The 23,719-nt window shown below is 43.2% G+C and overlaps 1 protein-coding gene across 10 annotated transcripts in view; it reads left to right on the top strand.

Moving 5' to 3' along the window:
* DEPDC5 (DEP domain containing 5, GATOR1 subcomplex subunit) overlaps positions 1-23,719 on the top strand; it is a 127,164-nt gene that overhangs the window by 65,122 nt on the left and 38,323 nt on the right. For 7 of the 10 annotated variants that reach the window (XR_009604170.2, XM_060612608.3, XM_060612615.3 and 4 more), the window contains 7 exons: positions 5,102-5,167; positions 9,040-9,223; positions 10,082-10,242; positions 14,197-14,314; positions 14,779-14,946; positions 16,119-16,338; positions 17,677-17,810. Coding sequence is in view for 9 of the 10 variants with exons in the window: in XM_060612608.3 (XP_060468591.1) it covers positions 5,102-5,167; positions 9,040-9,223; positions 10,082-10,242; positions 14,197-14,314; positions 14,779-14,946; positions 16,119-16,338; positions 17,677-17,810 (1,051 nt within the window). In the remaining variant the exon portion in view is untranslated. The remainder of the gene's footprint in view (positions 1-5,101; positions 5,168-9,039; positions 9,224-10,081; positions 10,243-14,196; positions 14,315-14,778; positions 14,947-16,118; positions 16,339-17,676; positions 17,811-23,719) is intronic. The other 3 variants (XM_060612614.3, XM_060612612.3, XM_060612609.3) reach the window with 1 other exon arrangement.

Below are 23,719 nucleotides of genomic sequence, written 5' to 3'. Positions count from 1 at the left end.
GTAGATTGGGCTCCTTAACGCAAAATTGTCACACTAGGTTCTTGTTTGGGGACAAAGTGAGGTCTAAATAAATAATTAGTTACCTTTTCATTTGTTAAAAAATTGAAAAGAAATGAGAGAACCTCATCTGTGACCCCACCTTCACCTCCTGGGCCTGACAGTTTGTACCATCTGCAGGCACTCAAGCGTGACTCAGATTTTCTCTTGCATTTGGACATGATTCATATGTGAGTCACGATTCACAGGAGTGGTGTCTCTGTGGGTTTCCCTCCTGGCCCGTAGACTTTCATTTTGAGCATTGTTGGCTAGAGCCTTGTACCTGTACTCTTGTTTTTCACCATGTTGCCCAGCAGGGACCAGGTGGTCAATGGAACTGGGGAGATAGCGTGTGTGGGTTTTGTGTGTGTGTGTGTGTGTGTGTGTAATTTTAGTTAATATAGAGTGCAATATTGGTTTCAGGAGTAGGATTCAGTGACTCATCACTTACATACAACACCCAGTGCTCATCACAAGTGCCCTCCCTAGTATCTATCACCTGTCTCCCACTCCCCTCCCTCCTGGGGAGATAGTTTTTATCCCTCTGTTTCTTTGAGTGGGCACCCATTTATAAGACTTCTCAGCCACTGTCATTCCCTTCATTGGGGAATAAGTGCTCTAGATAGTTTTTGGAAAAGAAAATAACTAGATGCCATGCTTTCTTTCCCTGTGATATTAGGACTCAGAATCTGCAGCTTGGTATTTGTGTTGAGTATTAGGTACATGTAGCAGCCTGAGAGCTGAAGTAAAAGTAAAACAGCACGCTGAGACTGGAGGAAAGGGCCTCAGAGTCATTCACTCAGGCTGGGATTTTTTTTTTTTTTAACATTTATTTATTTTTGAGACAGAGAGAGACAAAGCATGAACGGGGGAGCATCAGAGAGAGGGAGACACAGAATCTGAAGCAGGCTCTAGGCCCTGAGCCGTCAGCACAGAGCCCGACATGGGGCTTGAACTCACGGACCGTGAGATCATGACCTGAGCCGAAGTCGGACGCCCAACCGACTGAGCCACCCAAGCGCCCCACAGGCTTGGGATTTTTGTGGGAAAGTGCCATATCTGTAGTCCAGAGAGGAGAAATGACTAGTCCCACACACAGGCTTCTAGATGTCACCCAGGGTCAGTCCCACAGGTCCCACATGGATTACCCATTTTGGCCTGAGGTTAGCAAGCGAAGAACATGTTCAGACTTCTTGACTCTGAACAGATGTCAAAAGGCCAAGCTAAGATGGTGACTTTCAGCATTGGCTCCCCAAGGTGAATGTCTGGCTTTGAATGTTGAGAGTGAGGTCTCATTCACAAATATTAGGTTAGAGCAGAACTGACTGACCGTGAGGTCTCATGTTGGTCATCTCAAGTTGTGGGACTTGTCATATGCCAACAGCCAGCACGTTTGACTGAAAATAAGTCTCATAGGCAGAGCTGGTGGGAGAGGCAGTATGTTAGATTGAACTGCAAGGAAACTGTGTATAAAGAGCCTCATGAAAGAGCCTAAAATATTTCTTTAAATATTTTTCATTGTTTTTAAAAAGTAAAGTGTGTGTGTGTGTGTGTGTGTGTGTGTGTGTGTGTGTGTGTGTGTAGCATAAAAGACTGGCGGCCTTATATGTGCTTTTGTCTGTTAGAGATGGTACAGTTCTTGTCTAGGATCCTATTGGTTGCCTCTTTGAGCTCAAGGAATTGCCCACAAAATTATAAGTTGAACTGAGAATTTCAGTTCTTACAGACCAAGTCTGGATTCAGTTTTCTAGAAAGAAAGAGAGAGAGAAAGAAAGAAAGAAAGAAAGGAAGAAAGAAAGAAAGAAAGAAAGAAAGAAAGAAAAGATTCTCTAATGACCAAATTTAGCATCTCAACTTGTGAGGTAATGTATTTAATAATTTCCTATTGCTCAGAATGCTTTGAGAATTCTGATTTTGTAAGTGCCTTCATACCAGTTCTCAGGCTAAACAAGAAAATCCACTTCGTTGCTTCTTAATAGTTCGCTTTGTGTTTGCATGAAAATGGATGTTGTCAGCCAGGATAGCTTTTTCAGAAAATTTAGCTCCAAATGGCTTTTGACTGTTGACAAAGAAGAGATAACATTTTCAATAGCTGAAAACTGATGCCCCAGATGGAGAGTCAGGAAATAAGACGTCTGTAGAGTTGAGCAGAGTCTAAATGCTGGTTTCACCTACTTACTGTGTGATCTTCAGTAAGTTACTTCACTTCTCTGAGCTTTAGTTCATCTGTAGAAGGGGAATAGTACCTTCTTCATATCTGCCTCATAGTAGGGGTTTGAATAAAATGAAACACTATGCTTATTTGACTTAATAAATCAGTTGTATCTTATTATGATGAATGGTAATAAAAAAAAAAAATCTACTGAAGGCAGTTCCAAAAAAGAAGTTCTAAAATTGTTTGGCCATGTGATATCTCTTTTTAAATTCTTAAAAATTTATTAATTTTAAAATTTACATACAGTAAAATTCACTGTTTTTAGTGTACAGTTCTGTGAGTTTTGACAAATGCATGCAGTCATATAACCACCAACACATCAAGATACAGAACATTTCCATTTCACCCCACATTCTTTTGGGTGGCCCCTTTGTACTCAGCCACACCCCTGTCCCCTGGCAACCGATGATCTGTTCTCTCTCCCTTTAGTTTTGTCTTGTCCCAGCATGTCACGCACATGGAATCATACAGTATGTAGCTTTTTGAGTCTGGCTTCTTTTATTCAGCATAGAATTCATTTGAGATTCATCCAAGTTGTTGAATGTTCATTACTTTTTATTGTTGAGTTGCATTCCATCATATGAATATATTAGTTTGTTTATCCCTTCATTTGCAAAATATTTGGACTGTTTCCAGGTTTGGGGAACTATGAATAAAGCTACCGTAAACATTTACATAACAGTTTTTTTTTTAATTTCTCTTGAGTAAGTTCGTAGGCATGGAATTGCTGGGTCAAACGGTAAAATATCTGTTTAACTTTTATTTTTACGTATTTATTAAAAAAATTTTTTTAATGGTTATTTGTTTTGAGAGAGAGAGTGTGTGAGCAGGGGAGGGACAGAGAGAGAGGAGACACAGAATCCAAAGTAGGCTTCAGGCTCTGAGCTGTCAGCACAGAGCCCAATGCAGGACTTGAACTCAGGAACCATGAGATCATGACCTGAGCTGAAGTTGGCTGCTTAACCAACCTTAACCTGATCAAGAGTCACATGCTCTTCTGACTGAGCCAACCAGGCACCCCTATCTGTTTAACTTTTTTTTTTTTTTTAACTTTTTTTTTTTTTTTAACGTTTATTTATTTTTGAGACAGAGCATGAATGGGGGAGAGTCAGAGAGAGGGAGACACAGAATCCGAAACAGGCTCCAGGCTCCGAGCTGTCAGCACAGAGCCCGACGCGGGGCTTGAACTCACAAACCATGAGATCATGACCTGAGCTGAAGTCGGCCGCTTAACCGACTGAGCCACCCAGGTGCCCCTGTTTAACTTTTAAAGAAGCTGCCGTGCTGACAGCTCAGAGCCTGGAACCTGCTTCAGATTCTGTGTCTCCCTCTCTTTCTGCCCCTCCCCTGCTCATGCTCTCTGTCTCTCAAAAATAATAAACCGTTAAAAAAAAAGTTATTATTTTTTTTAAACTGTTTTCCAAAGCCGTGCACCATTCTGCATTCCTACCATCAATGAATAAGGGTTTCCATTGTTCCACATCTTGTTCACACTTGGCATAACTTGTCATTTTAGCCATTCCAAGAGGTCTGTAGAGGTATCTGTACTTTTAACTGGCCATTTCCCTAATGGCTGAGGAAGTTGAGCATCTTTTCATGTGCTTATTTGGTTTCTGTATGTGTTCAGTGAAATGTTCAAATCTTTTGCCCTATTTCTCATTAAGTTGTGCTCTTATTCTTGAGTTTTGAGGGCTGTTTATATAATCTGGCTACAAGTCCTTTGCTATATAGGTGATTTGCAGATGTTTTCTCCCATGTTGTGGCTTGTCCTTTCAAAGACTCCATGAGGGACTTATACGTATTTATTCTTGTTATAAAAGATTCAGATGACACAAAAGTATCTAGAATAAAAACTGTAAGTTCTGGTTTACCTCCTGTCACCTCCCCCAGCTTTCTCCTTGGAGGTAGCCACTGTTGACAGTTTGGTGAGGATTTTCCCAATCTTTTTCATAGTACCATAATTTTCTAGTAAGTATATGTGTCTAGAAAGGGACCTTTAAACATTGATATGTACTTTGGAGCACGTGGGTGGCTCAGTCGGTTAAGCGTCCCACTTTGGCTCAGGTCATGATCTCGAGGCTCGTGAGTTTGAGCCCTGTGTCAAGCTCTGTGCTGACAGCTCAGAGCCTGGAGCCTGCTTCGGATTCTTTATTTCCCTCTTGCTCTGTCCCTCCCCCGCTCACACTCTGTCTGTCTCTCGCTCTCTCTCTCTCAAAAATAAATAAACATAAAAAAATAAATATTGATATGTACTTTAAAATTATTTCTGTTACTTTTCAGGCAATAAGTTGCATTTCAAAGATCTTTCTGTTTTTTCTTTCAGACACTTATAGGGAAAATCATTGTTTTTCTCTTAAAGTGATGAGTTTTAATATGTCTTAGGTCATATTCCAGAAAGCTATAATTTGGAGAAGGAAATTCCAGATAATGATGACTGATAAGTGAAATAAACTTTAAATAGGTCATTTTGTTTTTGCTAAAGATTTATCCAATTAGTTGAAGTGACTTTGAAATATAGCCATTTTCTTAAAATAAATGGTGGATTGCTTTTTGCTAGTGTGTGTGTGTGTGCGCGTGTGCATGTAAGCCAATGCTAATGGTCTCATTGGGCAAAGAATGGTATTGATAACCTCAGAGTAACGTTCTGGATCATTCCCAAGTTTTAGATTGCTCATTTTTCTTTGATTGATTCTTTTGTGCTGTTTGAAATATTCACAGAATTTGTACTTGGTTCACATTTTTATTTTTAGCTATGATTTTGGGCTTTTTCAACCATAACAGGCCAGTACTTTCATTTATTTCTTTATTTTATAGAATGAGCCTCATTAAGCTGTTTTCATCTTTCCATAGGTATGAATCCTAGGACCCAAAACAAGGATTCTCTAGAGGACAGTGTTTCTACCTCTCCAGATCCAAGTAAGAGGGAGCAGCTGACTGGGGTGGGGTCAGGGCGGGGGTGGTCAGAGCATGAGGAAGCAAGGGGGAGCTCTGTGGGAAGTCCACACATCTCTGGGTACCAGAAGGCAATGTGGTAAAGGAAAAATTTTCAGCCTCTCCAGTGGAAAGTGAAGAGAGGAGTGGCCAAATAACCTCTTCTCGAATGTGATTCGGCAGCACGTGGGAAGGGTAATGGAATTCCCATGAGGTCCTTATGCCAATTCAGAACTGGCCTTAGCCCTTAAAGGCCTTGTGATGGCTCTGGGGAACAAAGGAATAAGAGGGACTAGAACCGTTTACATACTTGTAGTTGAAATTGTTTGACTGGGTTGCATTTTTTTTTAATCATCTTTATCTGTTGAAATATCTGCAGGAAGAGCACATCTAAATATCTATAATAGCAGAATACCAAAAAAAAAAAAAAAAAAAAAAATCCTACCACCTGGTAGACTTTATTTTACTTAGCTGTGACCAGTAGATATACATCACTGAATCTTTCTTCCCACTTATAATTAACTAAATAATCCTTTTACTACTTCTTCTGACTCCTCATATTAGTCATTTTTTTTTCTTTTTCTATTATTTAAAAAAAATTTTAATGTTTATTTTTGAGAGACACAGACCAAGCATGAGTGGGGGAGGGGCAGAGAGAGAGGAAACACAGAATCTGAAGCAGGCTCCAGGCTCTGAGCTGTCAACACAGAGCCCGATGCAAGGGCTTGAACTCATGAACCACAAGATCAAGGTCTGAGCCCAAGTTGGATACTTAACTGACTGAGCCACCTAGGCACCCCTCTTTTTTTTTTTTTTTGAGAGAGAGAGAGAGAGAGAGAGAGAAAACGCACTCATGGATGCATTGGAAGGGGAGAGGGAGGGAGAAAGAGAATCTTAAGCAGGCTCCACATCCAGTGTGGAGCCTGATGCGGGGCTCGATCTCACAACTATGAGATCATGACCTGAGCTGAAATCAGGAGTCGGATGCTTAACCAACTGAGTCACCCAAGAGCCCTTAGTCATTTTTTTAAATGTTTTATTTTGAGAGAGAGTGAGCATGAATGCGCACATGTGTGCACACGTCGGGGAAGGGCAGAAAGAGAGGGAGAGAGAATCCCAAGCAGGCTCCACGCTGCCAGCACAGAGCCCAATGTGGGGGGGTCAAACCCAGGAACCTCAAGATCATGACCTGAGCTGAAACCAAGAGTTGGATGCTTAACCCACTGAGCAACCACGTGTCCCCCTGCTAGTCATTTTTAGTGACTTAGCACATGTATCAAACACATTACATCCCAGTTTGAAAAATCATTTATTATTGGGGGTCATTTTGGGTGGTTTCTAGTTTTTTAGCAATACTATTGAATACAGGTATAGTACATGGTGCAGTGGGTATATCTTTTCTTTCAGTTCACATCCTGGAATATATTTCCCCCAAAGTATGGTTGGCAGGATGATTATTTTCCAGAATGCTGCCAACAATGAATAGATGAGCCTATTCTTTCTGTACAACCCTAGCACTGGATTTTGGAATCCATGTTTATCGTTGTTAATTCAACGGTTCTGTTGTGGGCCCTCTTCAGAGTCCTTCTCTATAGGGCGTAAAGATATTGGAGTTAGAAAAGAGGCCACACTGTTTGCCCAAGGAAAAAACATCATTAAACTAAGAATCAGGAACTTTTCTCACCATGGGATTTTGGACCAGACATTTGAATGTTTGTATCTTGGTGTGTGCCCAGCAGAAAACATTTCTGAAGGATGTTTATGATCCAGAGGGTCAGGAAGCTAATGAGAGCCAGAACGATCTAAGACAGCATATTCAATTGTCTTCTGCTTCTGGCTTCCCACTGTAGTTTTGATTGGGTGTCTTCCTTCTGCTCCTGGTTCTAACTGGGAACTAGGAACAAACTTACTCCTTCATCTGCCTTATTGGGAAATTGGGGTGATCAATTAGGTTCTTTTAGATTGTGATTTTTTAATTCTTGAAGTGTTAATGAGTTATCAAGGCCTGTGTATAGTCAAACTCACAGAATCAGAGAGTAGGTGGTTGCCAGGGGCTTGAGGGGAGGCGGAAGTGAGGAGTTGCTAACCAGTGGATATAACGTTCCAGTTATGCATGATGAATAAATTCTAGAGATCTGCTGCACAACGCTGTGCCCAAGTTAGCATTCCTGTGTTGTACTCTTAAAATTTTGCGAAGAGTAGCTCTCATGTTAAGTGTGTTTACCACACTAAAATAGAATTCAAACAAACAAACAAACAAATAAAATACCCTAGACCTGTGTAGATCAGGGAGTTAGTTTTGTTGCAATTTCCTAAGGCAGTGGTGCTACATGGGGTGTGTTTCCCACTATGACTTATCACATGTGTCAGGTCCTCTTCTTGTCCTTTAACTCTAGGTTCAGTGGGACTCTGTCGTATTGGGTAGTGTGTGTGTGTCACTATGTGGTGGAAAGATCCCTAAGCAGAGAGGCTTCTGATTGAGTAACTTCTGGGAGGTTCAGCTTGGCCAGGTGTTTAAAGGGGTCAGTGATGTTGCAGTACCTGCTCCGAGGAGGCCATGTGTCAGCTGATGAGATAGGGTGAATGAGACAGAGGTGAATCACAATGTAAGCTGCATTAGCACTGTGCAAAAGATAAGGTGCTATTTATTTATTTATTTACTTACTGTTAGAGAGGGAGCGCGCACATGTTCATGCGAGTGTGAGCTGCGGAGGGTCAGAGAGAGATGGAGACAGAGAATCCCAAGCAGGTTACACACTCAGCGCGGAGCCCAACGTGGGGCTCAGTCTCACAACCGTGAGATCATGACTTGAGCTGAAATCCAGAGTCGGATGCGTAACCAACTGAGCCATCCCGGCACCCCAAAGATAAGGTGTTTAAGGTGTCCCTTGCTTGATACTCAGAGGCAAAGTCATGGAGTGTTTTTGCTTCAGATTGCTCCCTTGTATAAAGATTTGAAAAATAATATTTGCTTAAATTACTTAAAGAGATAACTTCCCTATTACCTTAAGTCAGTGATTCTCAACTGGGGATGATTTTGCTCCCTGGGGGGACATGTGGCAACATCTGCAGACGTTTTTGGTTTTCACAACCAGGAGATGCCACTGGCATCTAGTAAGTAGAGTCCAGGGATGCTGTTCAAATCCTAAAATACAAAGGACAGCCCCCCAAAACAAAGAATTTTCCAGTCCAAAATGTCAGTAGTGCCAAGGTGGAGAAACCCTGCTTTAACCAAAGAGCAGGCGATTCAGGACAGATCCATGTGATTGGGCCCACTCTGCTGATTGCAGCTTTCGTTTCTAGATTGTTAAAGTCTGTCTCTTGAAGTTATGGCCTTGTAACTTTCCCAGACACCCTTCTTTGATTTCTCCTCCTACCCTTTTGGATCTGTGACCTATTTTTGCAATTCTGAAAGTATTCCTGAATTCTGCTACCATATGCTGATTGCTCCAAACCTGGCTGAGCTCTTCTTTCCCCACCGGCCACTCTGCAGTCCTCCAGAGAGGCTCTGGCTTGAGCCTGTTTTCTGCTCTTGGAATGTTGATTTGCTTCGATGCATAACACTGCCTGTGCTACCCTGCCGTAACCTCACTGGCATTGTGGCTGTTAGCTGAGGATCGGCAAAAAATGAAAAATATCAGCTGTGAATCCCATTTGCATGATGGGATTGGATAAGCACTTGCACTGCATTATCTAACAAACTCTGTTTCTCTCTTCCTCCCTCCCCCACCCCCTTTCTTCTTTTCCATCCCTTTCCTGGCAATTTTGTCACCTTTCATTCCTCTCCCCCACCCTACCCATGTCCCACACCTGCCCTGGTGACCACATGTACCTTTCTCTCCTGTTACACGAGGCAGTTCTGACACTGTCTGCTCCCCCTGTAGTGCCAGGCTTCTGTTGCACAGTTGGAGTGGACTGGAAGTCTCTCACTACTCCGGCGTGTCTCCCCCTCACCACCGACTACTTCCCTGACCGCCAGGGCCTGCAGAACGACTACACGGAGGGCTGTTATGATCTCCTCCCAGAAGCAGACATTGACAGGTCGGTGTCAGAGGAGGGTTTGGGGTATGCATCAAAACACTGCATTTTCAAGCTTGTGTCTTCCTTTTCTGTTTAGAGAATTTTATTGAAGCAAGAACTGTCGATTTTTTTTTAGAGTTCCATTGACATGCCTCCTTTAGCCATTTGTCCTCATTGATCCTTTCTCATATTTCTCTATTGCATTTGTTCTGGACACACTAAATCTCTTTAAAAAAATTTTTTTTAATTAAAAACATTTTTTTTTTTTAAGTTTTAGAGAGTGCACTAGCTGGAGAGAGGGGCAGAGGGAGAGAAAGATAAATTTTTTTTAATTAAAAAAAATGTTTATTTATTTTGAGAGAGAGTATGTGCACAAGCAGGGGAGGGGCAGAGAGAGAGAGGGGAGAGAGAGAGAGAGAGAGAGAGAGATAATCCCAAGCAGGCTCCATGCTGTCAGCACAGAGCCCGACATGGGGCTCCATCTCACGACTGTGGGATCATGACCTGAGCCAAAATCAAGAGTCGGAGGCTTAACTGACTAAACCACCCAGGCGCCTGAGATCACCTACAGCCCTGAGATCATGACCAGAACCAAAATCAAAAGTTGAACGCTCTACTGACTGAGCCACCCAGGCATCCCTGATCTTCTTTTCTAAGATTGGCTATTAGCTTTTATTTGCCTTCTTCTTCTGCCTCTTTTCAACTGATCATTTCTCCCAAAACTGGTTTATAGATTGATAGTTTTATGAACCACCATACAATGGTTATCAGGGCTGGCTTGTGGGGTCAAAGCAAAAACAGAGGATGGGAGTATAGACTCTGAGTGTCACTCTGACCTGGGCCAAGCACACCCATGTGAACAACCGTCTGTTTTCTCAGGAGGGATGAGGAAGGTGTGCAGATGACGGCCCAGCAGGTGTTTGAAGAGTTCATCTGCCAGCGTCTCATGCAGGGCTACCAAATCATAGTGCAGCCCAAGGCACAGAAACCCAACCCTGCTGTCCCACCCCCGCTGAGCAGCAGCCCACTCTATAGCCGAGGTGAGTTTTTCTCTGGGGACTTGTATTTTTTCTTTTCAACTAAATTTGTATGAGTACGTTCTCAAGATGGTAAGGAATAGACAAATTTAGGAGTAATTATTTTTCAACACAAAATTCACAAAATTTTACTTTACATGAGGAATATAGTCTCCACTAGGCCCAGATTTATCTTAAAATTTTCTTTAATCTACCACTCTCCTTTTAAGGAAGAGGATATGACCCAGTTCAGGAATGTTATAGCCTGGCTTTGGCAATACCCTGTAGTAGCAGGCAGCTGAGCCAGGACTGAACCGTCAAAGTACATAGTGCATATTTTAGACCCAATATACTTTTTTTAATGTTTATTTTTATTTTTGGGAGAGACAGAGACAATGCAAGTGGGTTAGGGGCAGAGAGAGAGGGAGACACAGAATTCGAAGCAGGCTCCAGGCTCTGAGCTGTCAGCACAGAGCCCGACATGGGGCTCGAACTCACAAGCTGTGAGATTGTGACCTGAGCCAAAGTCGGACACGCAACCGACTGAGCCACCCAGGCGTCCCTTTAGACCCAATATTTATTTCTAGCACAGTACCTGGCACACAGCAGGTTCTCAGAAGTTTTGTAAACCTGAAGTTTATACTTCCCGCCCCCCCCCCCCCCCCCCCCAATTCTGGATTCATCTTCTCTTACTTGTTGGTGAAGCTTAGCACATTGAAGCAAGAATGGATCATCTGTGAGTGGCAGGCACTAAGTGACAGAGACTCAGTGATGCCAATTGAGTTACAGCCAGGCTCTGGAGAGCTCTTCTGAAATAAGTCAGGTAGAGAGAATTAAGTGTGGGTGCCTAGAACCAGAAAGCAGGGATCATTTTCCAGAACAATCAGTAAGTACCTGTTAGGCTCCTGCTTCCTCCTTGCAGCTAATGAGATTCCCCACTTTCCTAACCTCCCAGCTCAAAACCTCAGATCATCTTTGACTCCATTAGAGTGCCTCTGGCCAGAAAATCAAAGAAGTATGGATCTGTGATAGAGAGCTTGGTGGTCTATCCAGTCCAGGCCTTGTTGCTTATGATGAAGCTTTGGGCTCCCTCTGGATTTTCTTGGGAGCCCATTATGTTATTTATCACTTGTTGTCTTCTTTTTATTTTCTAGACTGTACTGAATAGTAATCTTCTTGAGTTCCAGGACTATATCAACCTCACGTTTTTATCCTTTACATTGGAGACTACCGTGCCTGGCATACAACAATATGGGTTGATAAATATATTCATTCATTCATTCATTCACTCAACAGTATTTTTGAAGCCCTTGCTCTGTGGGGCATTTATAGCCCAGTGGGGAAAAATAACATTAATCATACTATGAAATAATATAATTCCTTGTTGTGATAAAGACTGTGAAGGAAAAATCAAAGGGCTATAAGGATATTTAATATTGGTCTTGATCTAGTCTGGAGGGTCAGGGATGGCTTCCGTGAGGAGGTGATGTTTGAGGTGAGACCTAAACTATGTGCAAGAGTTACTAGGAAGAGAACCAGGTTGGGAGTGGGTAGAAGTATATGGGAAGAACATGCCAGGCAGAGGGATTAGTATGTGCAAAGGCTCTGTGGCAGGAGGCACTGTGACACTTTCTGGGCAACAAAAAGAAGACTGGTGGGATGGAGCACAGGGAGTAAGCTGGAGATGTGGCCAGACATGTCAGGAGACCCAGGCCTCACAGGGCCATGTGAAGGATTTTGTTCTTTATCCCAGGAATAGTGGAATGAATTAATCTTTATTTAGCGTCAGTGGGCCCATCTAGGCTTCCTACCTGCTTTTCTCTAGAATAGCCCTTAGAGATTCATAATTCCTCTGGCATCCACTTCTGCTCTGGTCGATTCATGAGTCTCATGTCATGGCTAGTTGGCCAGTCTACTCACCTGACCATACTCTTTCTGGCTATTTTTTCCTGTGATAAATTTAATCCTTTTATTTCTGTAGTAACAGAAATGGTATCATTGTTGTTTATTAGTTATTGGAAAAGTGACTATCATAAGTGAGATTGCTTCTGATTGAAGATTTGTTGACTACTAGTTATGAGGGGGACCTGTTCCAGTAGTGAACAGAATAGCCTCAGCCCTGTCCTCAAAGTTTATTGTCTACTGGGCAAAACAAGCATTAGACTAAATAAACCACAAGTATTTATTTGATCACAGATTGTCAAGAGTGCTGTGCAGGATAAAAACAGGAACCAATTAATTTTTTTCTTTCCTTTTTTTAGTTTATTTATTTATTTAATTAATTTATTTAGAGAACAAGTGGGGGCGGGATGGGGTGGTGGTGCAGAGAATCTGAAGCAGGCTCTGTGCTGACAGCAGACAGACCAACGTGGGGCTCCAGCACATGAACTGCGAGATCATGACCTGAGCTAAAGTTGGACACTTAACCAACTGAGCCACCCAGATGCCCCAAAACAGGAACTAATTTAGAGTGGGGTCTCAGTACTGTGCTAGGTGCTCATGAACATTATCCCATGACTTTGTCTTCCTTACAGCCAGCAAGGGGTTGTTGCAAGAAAGAAGGAATGCAGAGATGGGGGCCCTCAGACACACTCTAGTTGCAGAAAGTGAGACTCAGAGAGGTTTGGTACCCAAGGGCACACTGCTGACAAATGGAAGTGATGGGGTTTAACCTAGGGTCCTCTGAGTCAAACCCTGTCCTCTTATATGCAGCCTGACTGCCGCCCCTCACTATCACCTGGGAAATTTTGCATTCCTAGTGAAGGTCCTTTCAACCTCTGCCATCCTCTCATCCTGACAACTCCCATGCTGCCTGCCCTATGTGACTGTCTCTCAGAACTGCATGAGGGCACCCGGTTTCATTTCTAGATCACAAGAATCTTGTCTTTGCTCAGTTGTCCATCGAGGCACTATTTTTACTCTCTTAAAAGCTTACAGTTTTCTTGATTCCTCAGAATTTCTCTCTTTCTATGCACAATTCAATTCACCTAGTATGTTTTCGATACCTGCTGTGGGCATGGCATTTTGTCAGGTGCTACAGAAAATTTAAAGACAAACAAGATTTGGGCCCCGGCCTCATGGAACCTCCACTTTGAAAGGGTGTGAGACACGCACATGTGGAGCCACATCCAGGGTAAAATTCAAACTGCTGATGGGATCTGCTAGCTTACTGGAGCAGTGGCAATTTTGATGGTGACCGTAAGTGATCTGTGGGATCTTGATGGCCCAGAAAGAGAAGGCAGAAAAAGCAACAGGAGCAAATGTTTAGAGAAGAAAATTACAACTGAAGCATGGTTTTGGGTGCCTGGGTGGTTCAGTTGGTTAAGCCTCTGGCTCTTGCTTTCAGCTCAGGTCATGATCTCATGGTTTGTGAGATGGAGCCCCACTTGGGGCTCTGTGCTGACAGCATGGAGCCTGCTTGGGATTCTCTCCCTCTCTCTCTGCCCCTCCCTGGCTTGTGCGTGCTCCCTATCTCTTTCTTTCTAAATAAATAAATAAACTTTAAAAAAAAGACCAAAGCATGGTCATAGTGTGGGAGTCACGGAAACTAAAGGTAGGTTGGCTGCCACACTGGGGGCGAGGACCTTAACTGCCAGAGTGGCAGCTTGTGCTTGAGTGGAGTGGAGTTTCATTTCAGTCCCAGAGTTGAGTCTTGGCCCATTAACATCTAATCCAGAGCTTTCCTTCTCCAAGGCTGAGGGATCAGGCTCTTCAGCTTTGAGTGTGTCTTCTGGATGCTGTCAGCACCCCGGGCTCTAATCTGCTGCTGGCTGGTTTAGTAACAAAATTTCTGCCAACTTCAGGACTTTTTTTTTTTTTTTTTACCAAAAATAAGTCTTTTCCATGAAACTGGCCCTCAAAAGAGTTGCCTCTTTTGTTTCTCCTTTTTCTGACTGTATATGGAAGAGAAGCAATTGCCTGTTAAAGGAATGATCCTCGACTAGATGGAGGAAATGATTTTAACCCCCCCTCTGTTAGGCCTTGTGTCCCGAAACCGCCCTGAGGAGGAGGACCAGTACTGGCTGAGTATGGGCAGAACGTTCCACAAAGTGACGCTGAAGGATAAGATGATCACAGTGACACGTTACCTTCCCAAGTGAGTCCTTGGAAATTTAAGGTTTTCACCTACTGTCCTGAATTGTGTCCACATTACTAACTTGTGTTTGTAATGCATGCTGTGCACATAATGACTTATGTGCATGACATAATTCAAGATAGGTTGAGTGGTTGGTCTTCCTTTTCTTGGAATTACTGTTTTGCTCTCTAGGATTATTTTATGGTTATAGCTCACCTTCCTCTAAAAGGGATTATGATTCAGCCTATGATGTTTAGCCTGATTCCTAGAAAGCCAATTAAAAATAAAAAATGGGAGGGTAAAAGAATGACAAAGTTTAAGAACTAAGAAATTTCCGTTTCCAGTCCCTTGGGATGAGTTGGTTACTGCACTTGAGGGTTGAAATGCCAAGGATGGTGCTAAGTATATGGAGATGGAAAGGTCCAGAAGAATTGGAGGAGAGGGAATTCTCTTTTGGACTTCTGGGCATGCCCTTTGTTTTTCAGGTACCCTTATGAATCCGCCCAGATCCACTACACCTACAGCCTCTGTCCCTCCCACTCGGACTCAGAGTTCGTCTCCTGTTGGGTGGAATTCTCCCATGAGCGGCTGGAGGAGTACAAGTGGAATTACTTAGATCAGTATATCTGTTCTGCTGGGTCTGAGGACTTCAGGTCAGAGAGTGTGCTTTGGCTTTCCGTCTGGCTGCCTTGGGTGTACCTGAATTTTAACACGTCTGTCCTTTTTTCTGATTACAAGATGATGTTTGTTTTAGAAATCATGGAAGAACAAAAAGCACATCTGCACTGGGTTACAAAACTCAGTGAGAAGGTGGGTGGTGGTGATGGTTGCACAGCAATGTGAACGTACTTGATGGCATAGAAGTGTACACTTCAGGATTGTTAACGTGGCACATTTTGCTATGTATGTTTTACCACAGTACAACAACAGAAACTTCAGTGATGAAGTGCTCTTTGATGAAATGTCAGCGTAGATCATGTTCTTAACCTTTTCCTGACTGCCTGTGGTGTCTCATTTTTGATTTTTAATTTTTTTTTTATTTTTTTTTTTTTATTTTTTTTTTTTTAAATTTTTTTTTTTTAACGTTTATTTTATTTTTGAGACAGAGAGAGACAGAGCATGAACAGGGGAGGGTCAGAGAGAGGGAGACACAGAATCTGAAACAGGCTCCAGGCTCTGAGCTGTCAGCACAGAGCCCGACGTGGGGCTCGAACTCACGGACCGCGAGATCATGACCTGAGCCGAAGTCGGCCGCTTAACCGACTGAGCCACCCAGGCGCCCCTGATTTTTAATTTTTATGTGTGATTTAAAAGCCACAACCCCACCGAGTCTGGCAGCACGAATCATTCTGACATCTCTGGGATATAAACTAAAAGCACGTTTCATAGCCTACCTCCAAAGCTTGTGTTTTATTTTTTATTTATTTACTTATTTTTTAATTTTTTTTAACATTTATTTATTTTTGAGACAGAGAGAGCATGAACAGGGGAGGGTCAGAGAAAGAGGGAGACACAGAATCTGAAACAGGCTCCAGGCTCTGAGCTGTCAGCACAGAGCCCGACGCGGGGCTCGAACCCACAGACTGCGAGATCATGACCTGAGCCGAAGTCGGACGCTTAACCAACTGAGCCACCCAGGCACCCCTAAAGCTTGTGTTTTAAATGAAGCCATGAGATGTAGCATCAGACAAACACTTATTCAAGGGGAGCTTGCTCATCACATACCAACTCTGAGGACAGGGTCAAGATGGGGTGTTCATTAGGCGTGCTTTTATTGTCTGCTTTTGCTCACCCCACCCCCTTTTCTCCCTTTGGCCCTCCACAGCTTAATTGAGTCTCTGAAGTTCTGGAGGACCCGCTTCCTGCTGCTGCCAGCCTGTGTCACTGCCACCAAGCGCATCACAGAGGGGGAAGCCCACTGCGACATCTATGGGGACAGGCCCCGGGCGGATGAAGAAGAGTGGCAGCTCCTGGATGGTTTTATCCGCTTTGTGGAGGGTTTGAACCGGATCCGCAGGCGGCATCGCTCAGATCGCATGATGCGGGTAGGGCTCTGTGGGCCCCGTGGGGGCTGTGCTTGGTCTCCTCCTATCTCAGGGGCCTCTCTCTGACCGGTTTATTTACTCTGCAGTTGCATTTATCTTAACTCTGAAACAGTGAGTTCTCCTCTAGTGCAGGGTGAAGGAGGGAGGGATAGGGTACAGGCAGCCAGTGGGTAGTGTTCTGTGGCACAGGACCACCCTTGCCTACCTGAGGACACACAGCTCCTTCGTGCATTCCCCAGGTGAGACCCTATGTCAAGCCCAGCTGCTTCCTCTGGATTACTGAGTAAAAGTCACTCGAGGGTAGTGGCAGCGATACTTGTTTAACTCTCATTACTTTTGGAATTTCCAGCACCTTGGGTGTGTTCAGCCCCACACCACCCAGTGAGGATACTGAGGCTCATGGGGTTATGGGATATGCCCCGCCAGTACAGGGCAGATCTGGGATTCTGTGTGTGTGTGTGTGTGTGTGTGTGTGTGTGTGTGTGTGTGTACAGGTCTGTGAATTTTAACAGGCATAGATTCATGTAACACTACAACTACAATCAGGATACAGAGTAGTTCTATCACTCCCAAAAAACTCCCTCGTGCCACCCTTTATAGTCACATTTTGCCCCCATCTATAACCCCTGGCAGCCACTGGCCTGTTCTCCATCACTGTACTGTTGCCTTTTCCAAAAGTCATATACACAGAATCATATAATGTGTAACCTTTTGAGAAGCTGCCTTCTTTCACTCAGGATAATGCCCCTGGGATTCACCCAAGTTCATACAATTTGTGGCTTGTATCAGTAATTCATTCCTTTTCACTGTGAGTAGTGATGTTTCATTAGCTGTGTTTTTAACCCCAAGTTCCATGTTCTTCCCCCCACACTGGCTACCCTTTGTAGGGTAGCATTGCTTATAATTAGAAACATTTCTGAAAGACCTTGCATGGTAGAAAGAACTTTGGTTTTGAAACCAGATGACTAGAGCTTGAACTCTAGCTTCAGTGGGATTTGGGATAGGTTACTTAACCTCTCTGGGACTCAGTTTCTTCTTCCGTGATTTAGGTAGAACATTATTTACTTCCTGGTGGTGCGACAAGGGTGAAGTGATTTGTGGAACCCACCTCAAGGAGGCAGTTTGTTTTGAGTTGACAGGCATTTGAACCGTCAGTTGAAGTGAAAAGCTGTTCTAAGCATTTACTGAATAGCAGGAACCCATGTCACTTGCCTCTGTTAATTGGATTCCCAGAGCCTCAAGCACAACAGATACGGCAGGCACGCTCTGGGCTGTGAGTGGCATCTGCTAAGGGAGCCCACTGAGGCTGATGGTCTTGTCTCCTCTTCTCTGCTTTAGAAAGGGACTGCCATGAAAGGCTTACAGATGACCGGGCCCATTGCCACACACTCCCTTGAGTCTACCGGCCCCCCAGTTGGCAAGAAGGGAACATCAGCTCTGTCCGCCCTGTTGGAGATGGAGGCCAGTCAGAAGTAAGTGCCTGCTCGGGGAGTGACTCGTCCCCACCAGCAGGCTCCAAAGGTTTTGTGAGTGGAGGTGAAATATTGTTTCTGCAAGGAGCCTGAAATTAAGAAAAACACACATACATGAGAAAGCTGTGTTAATACCCAGTAAGTGTCAAATAACATGAAATATGCCAGAAATTATAAACTTGCAATCTGGGACTTAATTTGAACTACAGATACATTTGGTTTGGCCTATAAAGTGGGGTTTCTTTGTTTCTTTGAGTTTTGTTTTTTTTTTTTTATAATACATTTTGTAATTTAGAGCAGTTGTAGGTTCAAAGCAAACTTGAGTGGAAGGAAGAGAGATTTCTTGTATACCCCCTGTCTTCATACCTGCACAATCTCCTCCATTGTCAACATCCCCTACCAGAGTGGGACATTTATTGTAATTGATAAACCTGCATTGTCACATTATCACCCAGTATTTGTAGCTTACATTACAGATCACTCTTGGTGTTATACTTTCTATGAGTTTAGACAAATTTGTAATGACATGTAGCCACCATTACAGAATAGTTTCACTGCCCTCAAGATACAAAATATTTTTAAAATATCTGAGCTGCATTTTTTTAGTTTGAAGATTTCATATACAAATTTGGATTTTATTTGAATTTGTATATGAGAAGTTGTATAGTATATACAACATGATACATGATTATATTATTCATAAAACAGTGTATCGCAGATACTATGACACAACACTGTACTATAGATAATAAAATCTAGCCTTTCTAGAAATAGAAGAGCCTCAGTTATAGTACTGGGTCCACATGCACAGCCAGCCATGGGAAGGCTGGCACTTTGGAATGAGCACATGCCCTCTGTTTTACCAGAGAACAGCCACACCCTCTAGTCTTGGACTTGTCTTGCACCCTCAGGCATGTGACCTGGCCAGCTTCTCTAAGCATTTGTGTGGTCCCTTCATAAACAGTATGTGCTCCATTTCCCAGGATATTGGTGGGGCTACATCTTGCCTGGGAGGGCAGTGACAGTGTCCCAGGAGGTGGGATTTGAGTTGGCCTTGAAGGGAAGAAAGCATCTATAGAGAGAGGCGAGGGGGAACTTGGGCAAGAGGAGAAAACACCTCTGTGTGCAGGTGGCCCTCACTCTGGGAACCTTCCTGGCCCCCTCACCCTCCCAGCCAACTCAGATTCTGTGCTTCCTGTCACCCCAGACCAATATCCATCAGAACCCTTAGTGGAACTCTACCAGGTTTACTCACATTCCCCCTGACTTGCCTGTGCTCTGAGGGCAGAGGCTGTGTGTTGTGCTTGGCACATAGTATGTGCACAATAGATAGTCATAGAATGACAGAGGAAGGGATGTTGAAGTTCCTTATACAGATGTTAGGGGAGACTAGACCTTATCTGTCTGGCATGAGGGACCATGTTGGGCCAAGCAGGAACCTGTGTACATTAGGCTTTCCAAAAGTAACATGGAGTGAGCTTAAGGCATAGTCTAGGTGCAATTGGAAAGACAGGTGGGAAGTTGGATGCCACGCTGTCCTTACATGTTCTTATCACAAAAGGGATCCTTTGCAAGTTTTTTATTTTAATGGAAAATTTCAAATAGGTAAAGTAGACTAGTATAATAAATCCCTGTTTCCTTATCATTGCAGCTTCGATGATTATCAACTCATGGCCAATCTTTTTTTTTTTAATTAAATTTTTGATGTTTTATTTATTTTTTTATTATTATTTTTTTAATTTTTTAACGTTTATTTTGTTATTGAGAGACAGAGAGAAACAGAGCATGAGCAGGGGAGAGGCAGAGAGAGAGAAGGAGACACAGAATTTGAAGCAGGCTCCAGGCTCTGAGCTGTCAGCACAGAGCCTGATGCGGGGCTCAAACTCACAGACTGCGAGATCATGACCTGAGCCAAAGTCAGATGCTTGGCTGACTGAGCCACCCAGGCGCCCCTGTTTTATTTATTTTTAAGAGAGAGAGAGAGAGATAGAGAGAGCTTGAGTGAGGGAGGGGCAGAGAGAGGGAGACATAGAATCTGAAGCAGGCTCCAGGCTCCAAGCTATCAACACAGAGCCTGATGTGGGGCTTAAATTCGTGAACCCATGAGATCATGACCTGAGCTGAAGTTGGATGCTTAACCCACTGAGCCACCCAGGGACCCCAACTCATGGCCTGTCTTATTTCATTTATATCCCACATGTTCTCACCTTCCTTTTTACTCTTTATTAAGCTTCAGGCATCATATCTCTTCATCTATAATATTTCAATATGTATCACTGAAAGTGAAGTACTCCTTTATACTTTTTTAAGTTTATTTACTTATTCTGAGAGAGAGAGAGAGAGAGAGAGAGTGCGCGCACATGTGAGCGAGGGAGGGACAGAGAGAGGGAGAGAGAGACTCCCAAGCAGGCTCTGTGCTGTCAGCACAGAGCTCGATGCAGGGCTTGATCCCACAAACTGTGAGATCGTGGCCTGAGTCAAAATCAAGAGTCAGACGCAACCAACTGAACCCCCAGGTGCCCTGAGAAGTACTCCTTTAAAAAAAAAAAAAGTCCTCGGGAGCCTGAGTGGCTCAGTCGGTTAAGCATCTAACTTCGGCTGGTTCATCAGTTTGAGTCCCACGTGGGACTCTGTGCCTATAGCACAGAGCCTGCTTGGGATTCTTTCTCTCTGGCCTTCCCCTACTTGTGTTTTCTTTCTCTCTCAAATACATAAACTTAAAAATTAAAAAAAAAAATTAAAAGTCCTAATACTATAATTTACCTAAAATGTTACAGTCATTCCTTAGTATCATGAAATATGCCATTGGTGTCTTTGGCAGAAGTGTTTTCAGAAATGAGTCCCATGTATAGAAAGGCCTGGCAGGTGGGCCCCAAGAGGCAGAGACCCTTTGGCAGCCTCTCACTAGTCAGGCAAGCGGCCACAGAGGCTGGAGAGAGGGTGATAATAAATGGAAAAGAAGGGACACAGGATGACAAGGGAACCTGGAGAGGACCTGGGGGCAGATAAGAGGAGGAGAGCAGGGGTAGGTTGAGCTCATCACTGAGGGCACTGGGTCCCCTTCAGAAAATACCTTCACCTGACCAAGGGAAGGCCCCAGAACTCAGCCCACCAGGTTCTTCCTGTAACTAATCACAGATCTTTCCCACTGGAAAAAAGAACAAGGAACATATGTTGCTGGGAGGGGTGTGAAGCTGGGGGTGGGGGAATCTTATTTTAATTTGTCAGTGAGTCATCCTTTAATACACTTGTCCAAGTAGCCTCTTTCTGCTCAGACTGGAAGAGGAAGGATACTTGAGGTGGTAGTGTCCCCCAGTGTGAAGGGAGAGACTCTCAGCTAATCCCACAAGCAGGAGTCAGGACAGAGAGACCTGAGACTTATTCTCTCTCCAGATGACTGCTCTTGGGTGACTTGCTATGTTTTCTCAATATAGGAGGTAAAGCAGAGGGAGCCAGACCTTTATATAATGTTAGCACACACAGCGTTTTTTATTTGTATGCTTTGCTTTTGTTTTTGCTGCACTAAGCTGATCCGATTTTGTTTATTATGAAAAACAATGCTATAGCAATATGGAAAAGAATTTTTAAAGACTTCACCTATACTCCTGCCATCTTACTATAAACTGTCTAGTTTTTCTAGTTTTCTTCTGGTCTTTATCTAAAGTCATGTGTGTTTTAGTCAAGCTCTTGTAGAAGATAGAGGCCCCAGCAGTCTCAGCCTTCTGCTGATTGTCAGCATGGCTGAGACCAGTCTGGGCAGCTGGTGCTGAAGATAACTCAGTGACAACCAAGTCAGAGCAGAGATCACCAAAAGGCAATTGTCACTGCTTCTATGGAGGCTTGGCTGACAACCCCATCCTGGCAGAAGACAGTAGACCTCCATGTTTATCTTCACATATGCATGTATATAGCGTAACTAGTCTTTTGCTGGCAGGTCCCCTCGTGAGCCATTAGATAAGGAGCCTCCAAGGACAAGGGTTTTGGACTCACATTCAAAACCCTGATTCCTAGTCCACAGGTCAGCGCATGAAAGGCAGCTCACTAAATGGGGATTGTCATGTGTATCTGAGGGGACAATGGGGGGTAACCAGGTCTTCCTCTCCCTGCAGCTTTGGGGGAGAAAATGTCACAGTGTGCCTTTGTGGATGAGGCTCAAAGGAAAACACATTTTGATGTGGTAGAGAGAGACAGTGTGGTGCAGGGACATGGGAAAGAATTGAGCAATTGTTCTGCTTTTCCTATATGAATTACACCTCAGAGTAACCAAGTAATTGGTATAGGGAAGTTTGTCTTTTTTCAATATTGCAGCTAATAGGTACAGAAGGAATGATAGACTATTACCATGTGTGATCTTTAATGAACTTCTGGATCTAACAGAAATCACCAGTGGCCACTAATATCACCAGAGAGAGACTGCCAGATATTACAGGCCTCCAGATAGATATATATAATGCCACTTAAGAAGAGTTCTTGTCCAAAATTGAACCTGAATCTGCTCAAGCCATTAGGTATAACTCTCAGTTCTCAGGAAGTACAAGGCACAGAGGAATATGATAAACAATAAAGAGATAAAAATCAGCACATCCAGACTATGTACATTTACAGGACAAATGAGCTACTTTCTTCAACAAATAAATTGTAAAGATAGAAGTACAATGAAGAGGAACTTATAGCTTAAAAAAGAGTTAAGAGATACAACTCATTGCAACAGGGGGACCTTAATTGAACCCTGTTTTGAACAAACTGTACAAATAATTTTTGGGAGACAGTTGGGGAAATATTTGATATTAAAAATTTTTTTAAATTTTAAGTATGTTTGAATTATGATTATGTTTTTTTTTAAGTTATTTTCTTTTAATGATAGAGTGGATATTGAAGTTCTTACAGGTGAAATATGTTTTGCTTCAAAATAATTGGAGTGTGTAGGTAAGGAGTAGAGATGAAACATGATTGGCTCTATAATTTGGGGGCTGGGTATGTAGGGATTTATTATCTTATCCTTTTTACTTTTGTATATGTTTGAAATTTTTCCATAATAAACTAGAAAAAAAAAGAGTATAACAGGTTACCATGGAAACTGATTTTTAATCTCTGGTATGAGATTACTTGACAATCTGTAATAAACATGTCAGAATTTTAGAAGTGTCACAGACTGAGATCTCTGGGAAGCAGGCTGAGATGGAGTTTAACATGCAGGTTGTTTATTAAGGAGAGGCCTTAGGCTCAGCATGTGTGGGAGGGAGGAAGAAGTAGGAGTGGATAGAGGGAGCAGCCAGGTGCAGTGCAGGCCCAGTGACAGCCTTGGGTCTCCTCACTCAAGCTCTAGAACTAGAACAGCCTTCAGAGATGAACCCAGTTGGACCAACATGGCCAGATCTGTACACCCCCTTGTTGATCACTCATTGTCTGTGGGCAGCTGGGGGCCAGTGGGGGGAGGAGCTTGAACAAGGCTGCTCTGCAGCTGGGGCTGTCCCCAAAGGGGCTGACAGGTGAGTAGTCTGGACAACATGGCCCACTACTGTGCCAGCAAGGCCATAGCAGAGGGATCTGGGCAGTGCCTCACAGCGTACACCACAAGAAGTGTATGTTACAATAATGATGAAGATTTAAGACTATAATGTGAGTCTCCTGAACTCTACCAAATAAAAATTAAGTGATATGTTGAAGAAATTTGGGGGAGCATTTAAGTTATGACAGCTCATAATTATTTTTAGTATAGGTAAAAGGAAAATAAATGTGGAAATATGCTTTTATGTACTTTTATGTACATCAGAACGGAGATGGGATAAGATGTCATAAGAAAACCATAGTTGTCTTGTGTTATGAGATAGTGTCTGTTAGATATGTGTGATTGGGGGTTGGGGAGAGGAGCAAGGATATAAGTGCGTGTATTTGAAAAATTAACATAT

Source organism: Panthera onca, chromosome D3, assembly GCF_046562875.1.
Source record: "Panthera onca isolate mPanOnc1 chromosome D3, mPanOnc1 haplotype 2, whole genome shotgun sequence".
Lineage (NCBI taxonomy): Eukaryota > Metazoa > Chordata > Mammalia > Carnivora > Felidae > Panthera > Panthera onca.
The sequence above is the reverse complement of the archived record's forward strand: the minus strand, read 5'-3'. Positions and strand labels throughout refer to the sequence as shown.